At 40.0% G+C, this 17,546-nt stretch overlaps 1 protein-coding gene across 1 annotated transcript in view; it reads right to left on the bottom strand.

Moving 5' to 3' along the window:
- Nucleotides 1-10,635, bottom strand: part of STK3 (serine/threonine kinase 3) — a 129,891-nt gene extending 119,256 nt beyond the window's left edge. The window contains exons 1-2 of the mRNA XM_058175597.1: nucleotides 10,191-10,635; nucleotides 1,694-1,774 (exon numbers count right to left, since the gene is read on the bottom strand). Coding sequence (XP_058031580.1) covers nucleotides 1,694-1,774; nucleotides 10,191-10,213 — 104 coding nt within the window. The 5' untranslated portion in view covers nucleotides 10,214-10,635. The remainder of the gene's footprint in view (nucleotides 1-1,693; nucleotides 1,775-10,190) is intronic.
- Nucleotides 10,636-17,546: the final 6,911 nt, after the last annotated feature.

Here is a 17,546-nt window from a genome sequence, read left to right as displayed (position 1 = left end):
CAGAAAGAATATACAGATACAGAATATCATGCATTTTGCAGCAGCTTCTATATCTTTTCTATTTTATTCATTAGTAAAACATTCCCAAAAGGCTGCAAAAAAGTCTTTTAAAAACCTTAATGTCACTTTAACTGGAAAAAGAAGTCCATTTGGGAATTTAACTAGAATTTATCTAGGAAAAAAAAAACCAACTAATTTCAGCTGGTAAGAATGGCATGATATCCTCTCATTCTACAGCTTCATTTACTGTCACATATGCTCCAACTTCCTCCAGTCTCCAAAGCAGGTTTTAAAGGGGAGGAGGCTTCACAGGGAAGGAGAAAATATAATGTAAACAAATTTCCAATTACATAATACTAGAATTCACTTTAATGTTAATGATTTTTCATAATCATTTTCTTCATTTTTTAAATTTAAAAGTGTTACTCAGAATTATCTAAGACAGTTCTCAAAGTGTGGTCTGAGGATCCCCTACATATCAATAAATATAAGCCTAGGGGAAAGTATGTATTGCAAAGAAAAATAAGGCTAATGGACAAACTATCTTAAACTGGTAATGCCAGGAACTCTCTCTCTGAAAGAACCAATGCTCATGTGGCACAGCTAACCACATGGAAAGACTGACCACAGTGAGCACACAATTACTTATATTCTGGCAATCATTGTAAATGCCTTCCTGGTCATTGCAAAGAAAGCTTAGAAGTCCCCTGCAACGGCTCAATTGGGATTGGTGTTGTAACAGATTTAACTGGTGGTACAGATCCTACTCTCTCTGTCTTAATCCATCTTTCTCTTCTATGGTAGGTGTAAGGCAGACAAATATTGAAATGGGGAGAGAGGAAGCAGTCCTCAAAGCTATATGCTTCTGGAGCTCTTATCCAATGAACAAGGAAATACAGCAGCATGGTAGGTTTCCCACAATTGTAACTGGATCTGTGGAAAATATTAGTTAACTTAGGATATATATGTGATATATTCAGCTTAACTGGCAGACATAATTGGAGCCTCTGAGGTATATCTGGTTTGAAACTACACAACATTCTCTTACCTTCTCCTTTAATCAAAATCTCACTTTGCCATTATTTTTATATATTAGGAATGCTCCACTGAGCTTGTTACATTGAGCAATTTGTAAACTTTACTTTATAATAAAGCTGGTCCTCATTTAACAACCACTCATTCAGTGGCCATTCAATCTTATAACTGAACAAATGGTACTTAAGACCAATCTTTGTATGTACAACCATTGAAGCACCCAAGTGACTACAATTTATAACCTTCTCTGTTGACTTCTGACAAGCATGGTCAAGAAAGGAGCTGGCACGAAGTTCAAGTTGCAGTCATGTAAGATCCTTCCATAACGATGGCAATTGGGACTATATTAGAACTGCCAACAAATACTCGCAATCACATGATGTTTTGACTTACAGCCTCATTGCTTAATGATGAAAGTTTCCGGTTCCAATTATCATAGTTAAGCAAGGTCTACCTGTACACAATCTCATTAGGTTAGCTGAATGTAGGCACCAGTTCAAATATGGAAGATTTTTCCAGTTCAAATATGGAAGATTTTTCCAGTTCAAATATGGAAGATTTTTCAACTCACGATCAACCTTCCACTATGTTTGCATGATACATATATTAAATTTCCATAGCCATCCATACATCTCTACATATACAAAATTGTACATACCCTTCACCAAGCTTCTCCAAGACATCAAATACTTCTTCAGGCTGTTTAGTCAAGCTGTCTTCACTGAGCTTTTTAAGCTTGCTAATAAAAATATAAAAACATTTGAAATAATCTACAATTAGTAATTTGCAATTTACTTTTATCTTTAATTACTAAATCTACACTTTTAGTTTCTTAAGAATGAATAGAAAGCTGCAGAGTTTCAATCTGTACCACATACCTTCTCCAAAAAAAGACCAAGGTAACTTCTAGTATTTTATTTATCTATAATTAATTATTCTAAAAACATAAATTAAGGTTTTAATAGGTTAATATCAAAATTACAATTTTAAACACAAGTGCATCCCATTCAGAAGTAATCAATTTCTCACTTGAAAGCAGTTTTAATGGACAACTAAGCACACAAAGGGGAAATAATAGAAACAAGAAAATCATAGCTTGGGAAGGAGAGAATCTGTACAAAGAGAAAGCAAATCAACAGGGGGCCAACTGATTGCCACCTTACTCATTTTTTGGGAAAGCCATCAAACCTGGCTATTCCAGACAGCCTCAGGAATATATATGGGGAACATGTCTATTATAGGTTGGAAAGTTGTTGCTTGCTCCATAACACATTATTGCTCTGGCTTTTTTGCTTTCTCATTGATATTATTTATCAACATCTAACATAATGCAAGCTGCTCAGAATCTCACGTGGATTGGAGCATAATATAAAGTAAACTAAACTAAAATTTAATTTAATTTAAATTTAAACTTTCCACATATATGCTACAAATTCTAACACAGAAATTAGTCTACTATAATACATCATCATTCATAACATTTAACATTTGTATTTATTTGTCATTCCTTAGAAATTGTATATCTCTCTCACAGCTTTGAAAAGTTGTTTGATCTTACATAAACAAGACAAAACTAATCCCAAGGCAGTATAGCCCTAGACTGATAAGAATATTTACCATGGGACAAAACATAAAAGGGATAAACTATGACCAATGTGATACATTATATCACAGTTATAGAATTATACGAAGTAGTATTTGTGTTTGTTTTCTTAGGTTATAAGGTTATAAAATCCATCAACTAGAAGAAAAACTGTGTCTTTGAATCACCACTTAAAATAAGCTATTCTAGTATCTCTCCAATTTAAGTTTGTATTTAGATTGCAAGAAGTCCAACAAATAAATTCTAGGTCTGCTGAAATTTTCTCTAGTGCAGATGCTATAGTAATTGACCAGATAGGGGAAAAGGAAGCTCAAATTATCATATGTTCAATTTGTTTTGTTTTGTGTACATACGTGCATGTGTGCACAGACAACTCTTTGAAGTTTTCTTGATAGTATTTTCAGAAATAGTTTACTATTTCTAGCCTTCTTCTTAGGACTGAATGAAAGCAACTGACTTGGTCACCCAGGTACAATCTATAAAGCAGGAATTATGTTTTGATTTTCTTGCTCCATAAGCAAAAACAATAACATCTTTGCAAAAATCATACTGAGAATACATCCTACATGACTTAATGGAATTCATTATTGAATAGGCATACATAGCTGTCCTTTATTGCAATGTCTGAAATTATCTATATTGCAAATTAAAGAAACTTTTCTACCAACCTGTGCAGATACCCAAGACACATTACATAATGGGATAATGATGGAGGAGGAGGAGGAAGAGGAGGAGGAAGAGGAGGTGGGGAGGATATATACATGTGGGAATTTTCAGGGAATTTTCAAGTAATTTTTTTCTGAGCATAGAAAAGTTATTGAACAATATTATTCAGGCTTTTGAAGCTAGAAATGTAAATTTAAAACTTCTTCCAGTTTTAAATTTCAAGCGCCATAGTTTAAAATAACACTAATTGAGATTTTAAAGATGTATATGAATTGGACAGATGTATTTAGATTTACCAACATGGTCTGGATTTGTACTACTATGACATATAAGGCGGAAATCTGACTTGTTAATACTTCTCTGGAATAATCACTATATATTAAAGATGAGGAATCAATCAGGAACCAACTTCTTTGGATGCCTGTGACATGGATCAATCAGATATCAGTTGACAAGTCCTAATCAAGAGCTCAGTCAGTCCAGATCAGCTTATGTAAACTGTTCCAGGTACATCACAAAGCAGCTCTCTCTGCCCCTGAAAATGTCACACAGTTGCTGGCAGAATATCAGGACAAAAGAAAACTAGACCACAGCCATTCAGCCCAAAAGTTTATCACTGCTTCATTATGTCTTCAACCTCTCAAAGACTGCTAGTTCTTAATCAGTGCTTATATTTTATAAGACTTTATACCGAAAACCTTTTCATCAATTTGTAACCAAGTTAATGCTCACATTTACTCCGATAAAACAGCTTTAGAGAAAGGAAGTACAAATACCTCTGCATGTGAACTTCCCTTTTTTTCTTGAGAATATTCATATGCTCATAAGTTAGATACCATATATGGTTATGAGGATTCATGTTAATAGTATACTTTATGTGCTACTTTGGTTTAGGTTTAACAATGTTATTCCTATTTTTAGTGCAGTGTACATGTGCACAAGGGTATGATTTCAATGTCTGAATATACAAAGCTTGAATATAGCCTACTGTACTAAAACAGCATATAATTTTTAGGGTCAAAATTTTTTATATTTTGCTCGTTCTCTCATCTTTTCTCAAATTAAATAGCAACAACAACACATTCTTTGGCTCAGTCTTTGCTAACAGTGATGGCACATATCCAGCATTCCCCAATCGTACTAACAATGATTACGACTTTACTCATACAGACTTCACAGAAGATAATGTTGAAAAAGCTATTCGCAAACTGAAACCATCCCTATCTATTGGGCCTGATGGACTATGTGCATACTTCTTAAAAAAACTTTCCACTAAAACTTTCCACTAAAACCCCTAAGCATAATGTTTGATAAAGCTTTCATGACTGGTTCCCTTCCCAAACTTTGGTCTCTAGCCACAGTCATCCCTATCTTCAGAAAAGGAGATCCCAGCCTAGTTGAAAATTACAGACCAATCTCTCTATGCTGCATCACCTGCAAAGTAATGGAATCTATCATCAACCAATCCATTACCCTCCACCTAGAAACAAACAACCTACTCTCTAATAAACTATTTGGTTTCAGAAAAAAATTATCATGTAACTTACAACTTCTCCACTGCAAAAAACATATGGACTACTAATTTTGAACAAGGCAAAGCAATAGATACAATCTACATTGACTTCTGCAAAGCTTTTGACTCAGTAGTACACGATAAACTTCTCCTAAAACTAAAATCCTACGGCATTTCAGGACCTCTTCACAATTGGATAACTGCTTTCCTGTCTAACAGACAACAAGTGGTCAAAATTGGCAATGCTCTATCAATTCCTGTCCCTGTCAAAAGTGGCGTTCCTCAAGGCAGTGTTCTTGGACCAAAGCTCTTCATACTATACATAAATGATCTCTGTGACCATATCTCAAGTTATTGTGTTCTCTTTGCTGATGATATCAAACTATTTAACACCACCAACAATACTACTACCCTTCAAAAAGACCTTGACTTTGTATCCGATTGGTCTAAAACTTGGCAACTCCAAATCTCAACCAGCAAATGCTCAGACTTACATATTGGAAAAAAGAACCCAAACACTAAGTACAAGCTTAATGGACATTACCTTACAGATGACCCCCACCCTGTTCAAGACCTTGGAGTTTTCATATCAAATGATCTAAGTGCCAAAGCCCACTGCAACTACATAGCAAAAAAGGCTCTAAGAGTTGTAAACCTAATTCTGCATAGCTTCTTTTCCAAAAACTCTACACTAACCAGAGCATTCAAAACATTTGCCAGACCCATTCTTGAATATAGCTCACCTGTCTGGAACCCATACCACATCTCTGACATTAATACAATTGAACAAGTCCAGAAATATTTTACAAGAAGAGTTCTCTGCTCCTCTGTAAACAACAAAATACCTTATTCCACCAGACTTGAAATCCTGGGATTAGAAAACTTACAACTCCGCCGACTCCGACAAGACCTGTGTTTAACACATAGAATCTTCTATTGCAATGTCCTTCCTGTTAAAGACTACTTCAGCTTCAATCGAAATAATACAAGAGCAAACAATAGATTCAAACTTAATGTTAACCGCTTCAATCTTGATTGCAGAAAATATGACTTTTGTAACAGAGTTGTTAATGCTTGCAATACACTACCTGACTCTGTGGTCTCTTCTCAAACTCCCAAAAACTTTAAACAAAAACTGTGTACCATTGACCTCACCCCATTCCTAAGAGAACTATAAGGGACATGCGTAAGTGCACAAAAGTGCCTACCGTTCCTGTCCTATTGTCGCCTTTCAATATATGTGCTTGTATATAATGTTGTGACAAAATTTAAAAAAAAACAAATACTTGATATGGTCACACATATAAAACTAACACTGGGAATCCTACAACTTCCACTCGGAAGCACATTAGTACAGTTGAAAGGAAAAGATAAACTTAAGAAAGAACCCACAGAGATTCTATTAGTGAAGGCTAACACAACAGGAAAAAATAGAGAGCTGCATTATAGCATTGTGTTGAACACAAATGAAATAGTCTTAATTTCTTTCTAGCAACTCTTTGGTATTGGAGTCCCTCCTCCAACCACTCATTCATCCACCTGCATGGAATTTCTGGCCAACTAAGCTGGTGCTCAACTACAAGGCTCAACTGACGGTAGAAGACTTTCATTTCTACCAGGAAAAGAAAAACATCCAGGTAAAGAAAGAAGAGAAGGAACAACATGATGGCTATCTAGAGTAGTGAATTTTGCACCATAATGTTCTCAAGCAGTTTTAAGTGAAATCGGTAGTACTGTAAAAGGCAGGCTGCATCAAAAAGATTCCAAAGAAAAGTTCCAATAACTAGTATAGTCAAGGCGCATATAATTTAAAAATGAAAAAATAAACAGGATGAAAGTTTCTGGAGGTGAGGAAATTGGAATTTAATCTAGATCTAAAATGACAGAAAAACGTGCTGTACGTGCTTAATCATGGCCTGTTTAAGGATTTAATATACTCATTAACTTAAGCAACACAGGGTAAGAAAAACATTAAGCACACCCACTAATATCAACTTCCTTTTTAGGGTAGTTGCATAACAATATGGAAACTCAATATATAAATTATTTTCTTAAGTGCCACCAGTCATTCTATCAAAAAGCCTACGTCCCACTATAATAGAAATAAATAACTTACTCTTTCAAGAAGACTGTTTATATGTTTCCAGGCATTATTTGTTATTTATGATTAAAAAAACTTAATCTTTAATGACTTACACCCATGTTCTACCTAGACTAGTTTTGAATTCCCCTACTGTACATGTGCCTCCAATCATAACATAACATAACATCAGAGTTGGAAGGGACTTTGGAGGCCTTCTAGTCCAACCCCCTGCCCAGGCAGAAAACCCTACACCATCTCAATCAGATGGTTATCCAACATTTTCTTAAAAATTTCCAGTGTTGGAGCATTCACAACTTCTGAAGGCAAGTCGTTCCACTTATTAATTGTTCTAACTGTCAGGAAATTTCTCCTTAGTTCTAAGTTGCTTCTTTCTTTGATCAGTTTCCACCCATTGCTTCTTGTTCTACCCTCAGGTGAACAGTCCGACTCCCTCTTCTTTGTGGCAGCCCCTGAGATATTGGAACACAGCTATCATGTCTCCCCTAGTCCTTCTTTTTGTTAAACTAGACATACCCAGTTCCTGCAACCGTTCTTCATATGTTTTATCCTCCAGTCCCCTAATCATCTTTGTTGCTCTTCTCTGCACTCTTTCTAGAGTCTCAACATCTTTTTTACATCGTGGCGACCAAAACTGGATGCAATATTCCAAGTGTGGCCTTACCAAGGCATTATAAAGTGGCACTAACACTTCACGTGATCTTGATTCTATCCCTCTGTTTATGCAGCCCAGAACTGTGTTGGCTTTTTTAACAGCTGCTGCACACTGCTGGCTCATATCTAAATGGTTATCCACTAGGACTCCAAGATCCCTCTCACAGGTACTACTATTGAGCAAGGTACCACATATACGGTACTGGTGCATTTTGGTTTTTTGGCCTAAATGTAGAACCTTACTTTTTTCACTGTTGAATTTCATTTTGTTAGATAGCGCCCAATGTTCAAGTCTGTCAAGATCTTTCTGTAACTTGAGCCTATCTTCTGGAGTGTTGGCTATTCCTGCCAGCTTGGTGTCATCTGCAAATTTGATGAGTTCCCCATCTATCCCCTCGTCAAAGTCATTGATGAAGATGTTGAAGAGTACTGGGCCTAAAACAGAGCCTTGGGTACTCCACTGCATACTTCCCTCCATGTGGATGTAGTTCCGTTGAGGACTACACGTTGAGTGCGGTTGGTCAGCCAGTTACGAATCCATCTGGTGGTGGTGTTGTCTAACCCACATTTTTCTACTTTATCTAGTAGTAGTAGGTTATGGTCTACTTTATCAAATGCTTTACTGAAGTCCAAGTAAATTATATCGACAGCATTCCTCTGGTCTACTAATTTTGTCATTTTGTCAAAGAATGCGATAAGATTAGTCTGGCATGATCTGTTTTTGACAAACCCATGTTGGCTTTTGGTTATTACTTTGTTTGCTTCTAGGTGTTCGGTGATTCGTTGCTTGATTATCTTTTCATGATTTACTCCTTTCCAGGAGGTGACAATATTATATTGCTATTACAATAAAGATGATTTAAAATAATTTTGTTTTTTTTCTGAAAATATTTTGGAAATGTAATGTCTATGCACATATAGAATACTGCTTCTAAAAATATGTTTCCATTATTCAAAAATTCAGTATTTTACGACTGAGCAACTTCTCATCCACAGCCCATGTAAATGTATTGTAATAATTTAATATGATCAAAAACATAGTTTAAAAATAAGCCACAGTCTTCTGTCATTGTCCATTTCAAGCACATATTTTTAAAACTCATTGTGATAATACCAACATGAAAAGATTTCCCAAGTTTCCATTTTCATACACTTTCATGAAGACGAAGTGAAATGCCTCTGTGGTGGTCATTTACCAGAGAACCATTGGGGACATATTCTCCACCCCAGGAAGACACCACCAGGGAGGTCTTAAGTGGGTGGTGTGAATACATATTTTCATGAGAGATTAATTTCTTGCCCATTACTACCTGAATCAGGGCTAGGGCTAGATGGGAGGTCTTTATTTCTGCGTGGGCTTAAGCACCACACAGTGCACACCAAGACATATTAACAGTATGTTGAAGCTGCCATATAATTCTGCCATACAAAGGGTCAGACTCAAATTATCTTATTTGGGACACATTATACAAAGCCAGCTCTCTGGAAATATGTATTGCTGGGACAGATAGAAGGTAAAAAGGACAACCAGAAGCAAAAGTGGATGGATTCAGTTACAATGGCAATGGGAACACTCCATTGGGAGACTTGAGAGACATAAGGATTATGGATAGATTAATGTGGAGAAAATCTACCTATGTGGTTACTAGGAGTCAAAATGACTTGATGGCACATAATCAATATAATCATACTGCCATACCAAGGAGTGAATGCTTAAGGAATGCTAAGTGAGTAGGTTACAGTATTCCCTAGGAAAGCAGGCAGGTGAATCTCAGAAGTCCAGGTGATTGTTTGCAGGCAGGAATTATGCTACCTGTGTATTTAAAAACACACGTGGGAACAAGAAAAGCCCATTTCTCTCCAGGTGTTGTGCATTGAGGGCTTCTTTACAGGTAAAGTAGCTCCATCCCAGGAGGGATGCCCTCCAATCTATTGGAGGACAACTCCCACCTCCTCTAGGCAGCCCAGAATTCCCTCCAATCTGTTACTACAACTCCCATTTCCTCTAGCCAGCCCGGAATGCCCTCCAACCCACAGGACTACAACTCCCATCTCCTCTAGCCAGCCCGGAATGCCCTCCAACCCACAGGACTACAACTCCCATCTCCTCTAGCCAGCCTGGAATGCCCTCCAACCCACAGGACTACAACTCCCATCTCCTCTAGGCAGCCCGGAATGCCCTCCAACCTACAGGACTACAACTCCCATCTCCTCTAGCCAGCCTGGAACGCCCTCCAACCTACAGGACTATAACTCCCATCTCCTCTAGCCAACCCGGAATGCCCTCCAACCTACGGGACTACAACTCCCATTTCCTCTAGCCAGCCCGTCGGAGGCATCCCGCTGAGAAAGGCTGCGACAACGCCTCTCTTCGGTGCCATCCAAAAACAGGCCCCTCAGGCCCGGCAAGCGCAGAGGGATGAACCCAAGGCGAGGGACACCTCAAGCCGGGAGGCCCTCCCGGTGACGGGGAGTCCAGGCTTCGAGAAGCGGCGAACTGCGGGGCACGCGGCCTACACTACACCGGCCTTCTCCCTTCCGCCCAAACATAAACCTCGCTGCTGCTGCTGCTGCTGCCGCCTCAGTCTCCCTGAAACGAGGGAGGCCCTGACCGTTACCTTTTAGGCGCTGCCTGCTCCATTCTGCGGCCAGAGGCTCCCCAGACGGTCGGCCCCAACCAAGGCGCGGTGCTCTGCTTGCCAACCCTGAAGGGGCCGGACAAGGACCAATCAGGGAGCCCGAAGAAGCACCCCCCCCCTCCTCAGGAAACTCTGCCCGCAACTTTCTTCCGCTACTGGCCCTTTAAAAAAAAAAAAAAAACCAAGCACGCCTCCTCTCCCAGAGGGCCGTTGCCGGACTCCAATACTCAGCTGAGCGCTCGGTGGGCTACTCCAGAAATACCGCCCCCCCGGCCTTCCAATTGGCGGAAAACGCGCGGATCCAAAACGCGCATTGGTCTTTCCAAGTGCCAGCCAGAACTCCGGAGAAGACGGAAAAGAAAGTTGCTTCGGGCCGAGCGAAACTGCGTTGGTGCAAAGCTATAGCGGCCGGCAAGGGAGCTGGTGTGACGTCACGGGCAGGGGAACGCGAAGGAGAACGCGGTCTTCTTTGCCCCATCATGCGCCGCGCCAATGAGTGGCTTTTGCAGAAGGATGCATCTTGGGTGGTGTAGTTTTTATTACTCTGCGCAGGCTTAGGGCGTTTAGTTATCGTTATGAGCAATTGACTCCTTTGCAGCGTAGTAATTATTACTTCTGAGTAAGTGGCGTGTTTGCACAACACAGTAACCCTTGGTTTACTGAACCATGCTTCCTTGAATTCATCCGGATATCTAGATTCATTCACCTCCTGAACTCAAAATAGCCAACCGCATTTTAACATCGGTCTATGCTTCTCAACCTTGGCAAATTTAATACGTGTAGATTTCAACTCCCAGAATTTCACAGCCAGCTTAAAGTTGCCACGGTTGAAAAAAACACTGCCCTAGAGTGTTATTCAAAACCAATGTCATAATCACAAGTCCTTTTGATTTGATCCTGTGTATTGAAGAAAACCTTGATGTACAATATGTTTCAACAATATAATCTTTTCATGATCCTTGCAGATTTGCAACTTTTAAGCAAAAACCGCAGAGCTAATCTTTTCATCTATTTCTTAGTTTCGGAGACATTGTTTCTCCCACACACACCTTACCCCTGTTTTATCCCATATTTCTCTCTTCTCATTCTCACTCGCTCTCCCTGAAATTTGTATAGACAGCAACAAAATATTTACTCTTCCAAAAGGAAGAATTTCCTGTATGTGCAAGTAAATGTTTTCAGACTGTTTGCAGGTACTATAACAAGCAATCTGGAGCGTTCAATGGTAGAAAGGAACTGCAAAGGACAGTTCTTACAGCAACAAGTATTAAACATATAAGTTAGTAGGATTGTGCACAATCTCTGGACATTCTTAAGAAGGCCACAGAACAAAACTATAGGCCATCCAGTGTTTTGAGTGTGCAGATATTTCCCTTTAAAAGCAGCTGATGACACAGAAATGTATTACTCTTATTTAATCTGCCAAATGGCACATTCTATTCTAATTAGAATTATCAAAATTCTTCACTTGCATCAATCAGAATAATTGAGCAACATGGAAGTTTCCTAAGAATGGAATAATTAACTGCCTTGACATATGTTGCAAATCTAATTCGGCAAAGAGTTGGAGATCTAATGTTCTCCTCGCTGATTTGATTTCAGAGAAGGTGGAAGAAGGAACCGTGGGATCTGTAGTCTTACGGCCACTTCTTACAACAAGAAGAAATTGACTGAATAAGGGTAAATGGAATCTTCAGAAAAAGTGTCCATGTTATCCTTGAATTCATCATGTCAAAGTAAGGAAAAATGGAGAACAGTCAGGTTTGAAATCCTGAAGGAAAAGTGTGTCTAAAACAGGGGTCTCCAACTTTGGCAACTTTAAGCCTGGCAGACTTCAAGTCCCAGAATTCCCCAGGCAGCTTTACAGTCACCAAGGTTGGAGACCTCTGGTCTGGAAGAGATGGGAAACCCTATGAAATGAGAGGGGCAAATACAAACAAGTCCCACTATGAAGAAAAATGGGGAACATCTAAATAGATTGTGGTGGATACATAAAGAACTTTCCAATATGCTATGGAGAAGCATTCTGCCTTCCACTAATATTCTTACCCATGACATGTACAACTAAAGCCTTCCTGTTGCATTGGTGTAGTTTGATAATGTGGCGAAGCATGTCTGGCCTGGCTTTCCACGTGTTGAAAGACTAGGGTTGTTTGGTAATCCCTACGGACACATCAATGTCTTTGTCCTAGATTTTGACCTTGACTGCTGCTGAGTTTCTTAACATGTGCACAACCCTTTCTAACATTAAAATCTCTCCACATTGTTTGATCTTGTATGGCTTTTTTCAGTTACTTATGCTCTGGCTAGTGTCGGCTTCAAATGGTATCCAGCCACGAGGTTTTTTGGCAGCCTCATTTCCTTTACCGCCAGCCATTCAGAGCATAACAGCCTTTTTAGTGAGTTTGAGCATGCCTGACAAGGCTTGAAATAAGTATGGCAACATTTTGTGATTTTGCCTTAAGCGGCTTGGGAATGGAGCCTTGGCCAAAGTGCTCCCAGTCAACCTGTCCCTGAGGTGTCGCTTCTGTAACGCAGAATGCAAAGTCATCTGCTTTTTCATTCAGACACCTTGTAGCAGATTCCCAGCCATTTTTGTCCTGTCATGAAATCAAGCACTTTCATAAATCTGTATGTGTATGTGTGTGGGGGGGGGCGGGAGGGGCAGGGGCAGAATGATCAATTTTCATCAGATTTTCACATGTCAAGGAGATAGGCATCTTTATTCTTAGCAGCAACAGCAAATGGATAACATTTGCTTGGATCCCTATATCTAGCACAGAATTGTTTATGATTGGAATGGCTTATAAGCACAATAAAATAAGCAACTAAAGTAAGCAAACATAGCTTTGTTTATTCTCTTTACAAAAATGTTTCTACAATCCCATGCTTAAGTCCGATATTAAACCCTAACTACTTTATTCCATGATAGGGGGAAAGCTGGAACTATATGTAGTGTAGAGGCTAGATAAAATATTCTTGTGCTTGATGTTGCTATCCATTTAATGAGGTCCAGTTTTCATCCATTTTACGAGTCAAATCGCGCCACATTTTCCGATCTTACGGGGCATCTTTCAGTTGTTTTATGCTCTGGCTGGTGTTGGCTTTGATGTTGTTGAACCCAATGGTGGGTTGCTACCCAGAGTGGGCAAACCTGTAGTGGCAGCAGTGGGAAGCTCCGCCCACCCACCCAGATGTTTCTGTGCATGCGCAGAAGCTTCTGTGCATGCGCAAAAGTGTTGCACACATGTGCAAGTGCACGAACACCCACAAGCAAACCGGTAACGACAGGATTTGCAAGCCACTACTGGTCTAGCCACCAATTTTGTTGTATCCTTGTTTCCTTTTATTGCTGACCATTCCAAGCGTAACTCCTTTTTCTAGTCAGTCTGAGTACATGACATGACTAAAATAAATAAGACAGAATTTTGTGGTTTTGCCTTCCGGAAATACGTCTGGTGTTGTTATTGTGTTAGAGCTGGGATTTAACTAATAAATGGGATTTAGATTAGTCATTTTTAATTTGTCTCCACTTCCTTGATTTCAATGGACCAATAGCCAGCAGAGCCTGCCTTTCTCCCTGTTGTTGTCCTTGTCCTGCCCTCTAAAAGCATCACCTACTGGCAGGAGACATGCACTAACTGGGTTTCTGTAACAAAGAGGAGAGAGCTACCACAATGACCTGGTGCCTTTCAGGTTGGCATTCTTCACTATAATGTAAATATAAGTATGTTTTCTGATCCTGTTGCCCCCCCCCCCACACACACACACACTTCGTTTTATTTCTACAAGTTCAAGGTACTCTATGTCAGGCTAAAAAGTTGCAAGTTTCATCTGAAAAGCAGAACTGATTACAGGTAGTCCTCGACTTACGACCAAAATTGAGCCCAGAACTGATGTTGCTAAATGAGAAATTTGTTAAGTGAGTTTTGCCCCATTTTACAACTTTTCTTGCCACATTCATTAAGCGAATTACTGCAGTTGTTAAATTAGTAACACGATTGTTAAGTGAATCTGGCTTTCCCATTGACTTTGGTTGTCTGAAGGTCTCAAAAGATGATCATATGATCTCTGGGACACTCAACCATCATAAATATGAACCTGTTGTCAAGCATCTGGATGCTGCAATGGTCATAGGTGTGAAAAATGGTCCTAAGTCAATTTTTTCAGTGCCGTTGTAACTTCAAATGGTCATTAAACTAACTGTTGTAAATCAAGGACTATCTGCACACTGGGTGCAAGAAAATCTATTGAAATTCACAACAGATCTTTGTACATTAAAAAATATTTCTTTCTGTGCTTCTCAATATTGAGTTCATTTTGTAAAACAAAAATTCTTTAGGGAAGAGATTGTGAGAATGGTACGTTGTGCTTTCTTTATGGGGCAGGCGATTGCGGGAAAAGAGAAAAAGAAGTGTGCTGTGAGAAGTAATTGGGCTGATATCCAATCAAATACATCATCATTTTATATGGAGAAGTAAAGAATTCTAACAGAGAAGGCAAACACAACACAAAATGTAGAGGAGTTCAGAGCTAACATTGAAGAAACAATGCAAGAGCAATTTGGTAAACATCCACTTAGCCCTGGGAAAGAAAAGGGGATGAGAAAGTAACTCAAGATAACCTCACCTTGATATTCTTTCATATAAGAGGGGAAGTTCTGTCAGGCTTCCATGATTATATTCATATTCCCTACAGCTATAAAGTCTTTATAGTGTCTATTTCCTGACCTGTCCACCTTGAAGGACTTAGAAGAGATGCTAGCCAATAATTAGACAGAAGTGGAGGTGACCTCATTTTTAGATAGTCCAGCACCTGTGGTATCATCAGGGGTGTCAAACTGGATTTCCTCAAGGGCCAGTTCAGCATTGTGGTTCTCCCCCGTGGGTTGAGGTGGAGGGGCGGGGGAGAGATTGAATGACTGGCTCCTGCAGCACCCTGCCAGACAAAACAGGATACGGTCCATGTGCAGCTCCCCACGGCTCATTTTTGCCCTCCATGGTCTCCTGCAGCACTCTGCTGGCTGAAAATGGGCCCCACATGGCCCGTTTTCAGCCCTGTTTTTGGCCCATTTTTGGCCCTGTTTTTGAGCCATTTTCAGCCCCATTTTTGGGCCCGTTTTTGAGACCATTTTCAGCTGGCAGAGTGCTGCAGGAGGCCATGGAGGGCAAAAATGAGGGACGAGGGAGCTGCACAGGGCCCATTTTAGCCACCAGAGGCACAGCGGGCTCGTCCTTTGATTTTGCAGGCTGGCCCCATGTGGCGGATTTAAGCATCTCGCGGGCCAGATCCGACCTGCAGGCCTTGAGTTTGACACCCCTGATCTAGATGCATTTCATCTGAATTTTGGTCATATTCTCTCTGCAGACATCGTCAGCCAGATGTTAAGACTAAATTAAGCATTTTTATCCACCTATTCAGTCCTTCTCAAGGACCTGGGATAGGTAGAAGTTGTTTTTTAATAATGTTAAAGATACCTTTGCAGAATGTAAGCTGTTCCAAGTAAAGCTGCCTTTTGAAATTGACTGGTAGTGATTTTGTCAATATTGATGGTGTTTGAGTGGTGTCCAGATGTTTTGAGATTGCACCCAAAGCACCTTTACTTAAGTTGGAATCGTCAGAGCCTTTAAAAGCATTTTTTCTACAACCTCTTCCACCAAAGAGTTGCCTGATCATGAGAGGCTTTTTTTTAATTTTAAAGGCAAAAAAATCCTTTTAAAAGAAAACAAAAGCCTCTGACAATCAGGCAACTCAGCTGGGATTGTCAGAGGCTTTTAAAAGCATTTTTTTACAACTTCTTCAGCTGAAGAGGTTGTAGAAAAATGCTTTTAAAGTAAAAAAAAAAAGAAGTTGGGCATGCCCACCCAGCCACATGACCCCCCCACACACACCAAGCCACGCCCACAGAACCGGTAGTAACAAATTTTACATTTCACCACTGCTTCATGGTATACTAGCTTCGCTTCAATGTCCGTCAGATATTTTTCCAATGCCCCTTTTTCTTCTTCAGCTGTCTGGTGCGCTTGCAACATTCCACACCCACCTATTTGCCTTGGTAAATATTCTGTCAACATCGCTGCCTAGTTGAAGGAGTGATTCATTCTCATTACTTTTCTGGTCTTCCTATCCCAGGGCTTTTAGTTCTGCTTAAGGCCAGTCCACTATTCCAGCTGTGTACCTAATGACTGGAATTGCTCAGTTGTTAATTGCCTTGATGGTATTTATTATTGTTATTATGATTCATTGCACAGCCAATCAGATGTTTAGACTGGATTTGACATTTTTGTCCACCTATTGAATACTTCCCAAGGAGCTGGGATAAGCAGACATTGTTGTTTATGGTTCTTCTTATTACTTTGAATATAAGGTTAGTGTCGCTAATTTGCAGTTGCAACAATAAGACATGGAAATGTGACATACTCTGGGCTAAAGGTGATGAAGATTAGGAAGATAATTATTAGAGAACTTTACCTCCCTGAACAGATATCATGAATTAGCCAATGTCCTTGGCTAGGTCTTCTTCTCAAAACAAACCTGTAGGGCTGTACTCTCCTCCAGTAGGTGGAATGTTGATCTTGCTCCTGGACACTGAGCAGCCACACCAGATGAAATCGAGGGGCACAAAGAAATTGAGAGGAGAGAGAAGCAATGACAGGACTTTCTGATCTGGTACTGCTCTCTGGGACATTATTTCCCTGGAGGTCAGATTGCCCTTGCTGGCCTTCCGGAAGGGCCCAAAACATGTCATCTGGTCTGGGGAACCTAGTAATGTGGCTATGGTGTCTGTAAAGTAGCAATAGACTTATATACCGCTTCACAGTGCTTTACAACCCTCTCTAAGCGGTTTACAGAGTCAGCAAATTGCCCCCAACAATCTGGATCCTCGTTTTACCCACCTCGGAAGAATGGAAGGCTGAGTCACCTTTGAGCCTGGTGAGATTCGAACTGCCAAATTGCAACCAGTCGGCAGTCAGCAGAAGTAGTCTGCAGTACTGCATTCTAACCATTGCTCCACCTTGGCTCTTAAGTAGTTATATAGATCAGGGGTCTCCAACCTTGGCAACTTGAAGACTTGTGGACTCCAACTCCCAGAATTCCTCAGCCAGCTAAGCTGGCTGAGGAATTCTGGGAGTTGGAGTCCACAAGTCTTCAAGTTGCCAAGGTTGGAGACCCCTGATATAGATCACCCTCAATTTACAACAGTTTGTTTAGTAATTGTTCAAAGTTACAACAGCACTAGAAAAAATGACTTATGGCATTTTTCACGCTCGGGACTCCTGCATGGTCATGTGATCAAAATTCAGATGCTTGGCAACTGATTCATATTTATGACGG

The sequence above is a fragment of the Ahaetulla prasina genome, chromosome 3 (assembly GCF_028640845.1).
Source record: "Ahaetulla prasina isolate Xishuangbanna chromosome 3, ASM2864084v1, whole genome shotgun sequence".
NCBI classification, from domain to species: Eukaryota; Metazoa; Chordata; class Lepidosauria; order Squamata; family Colubridae; genus Ahaetulla; species Ahaetulla prasina.
Note: the sequence above shows the minus strand (reverse complement) of the source record. Positions and strands in the feature narration are given on the sequence as shown.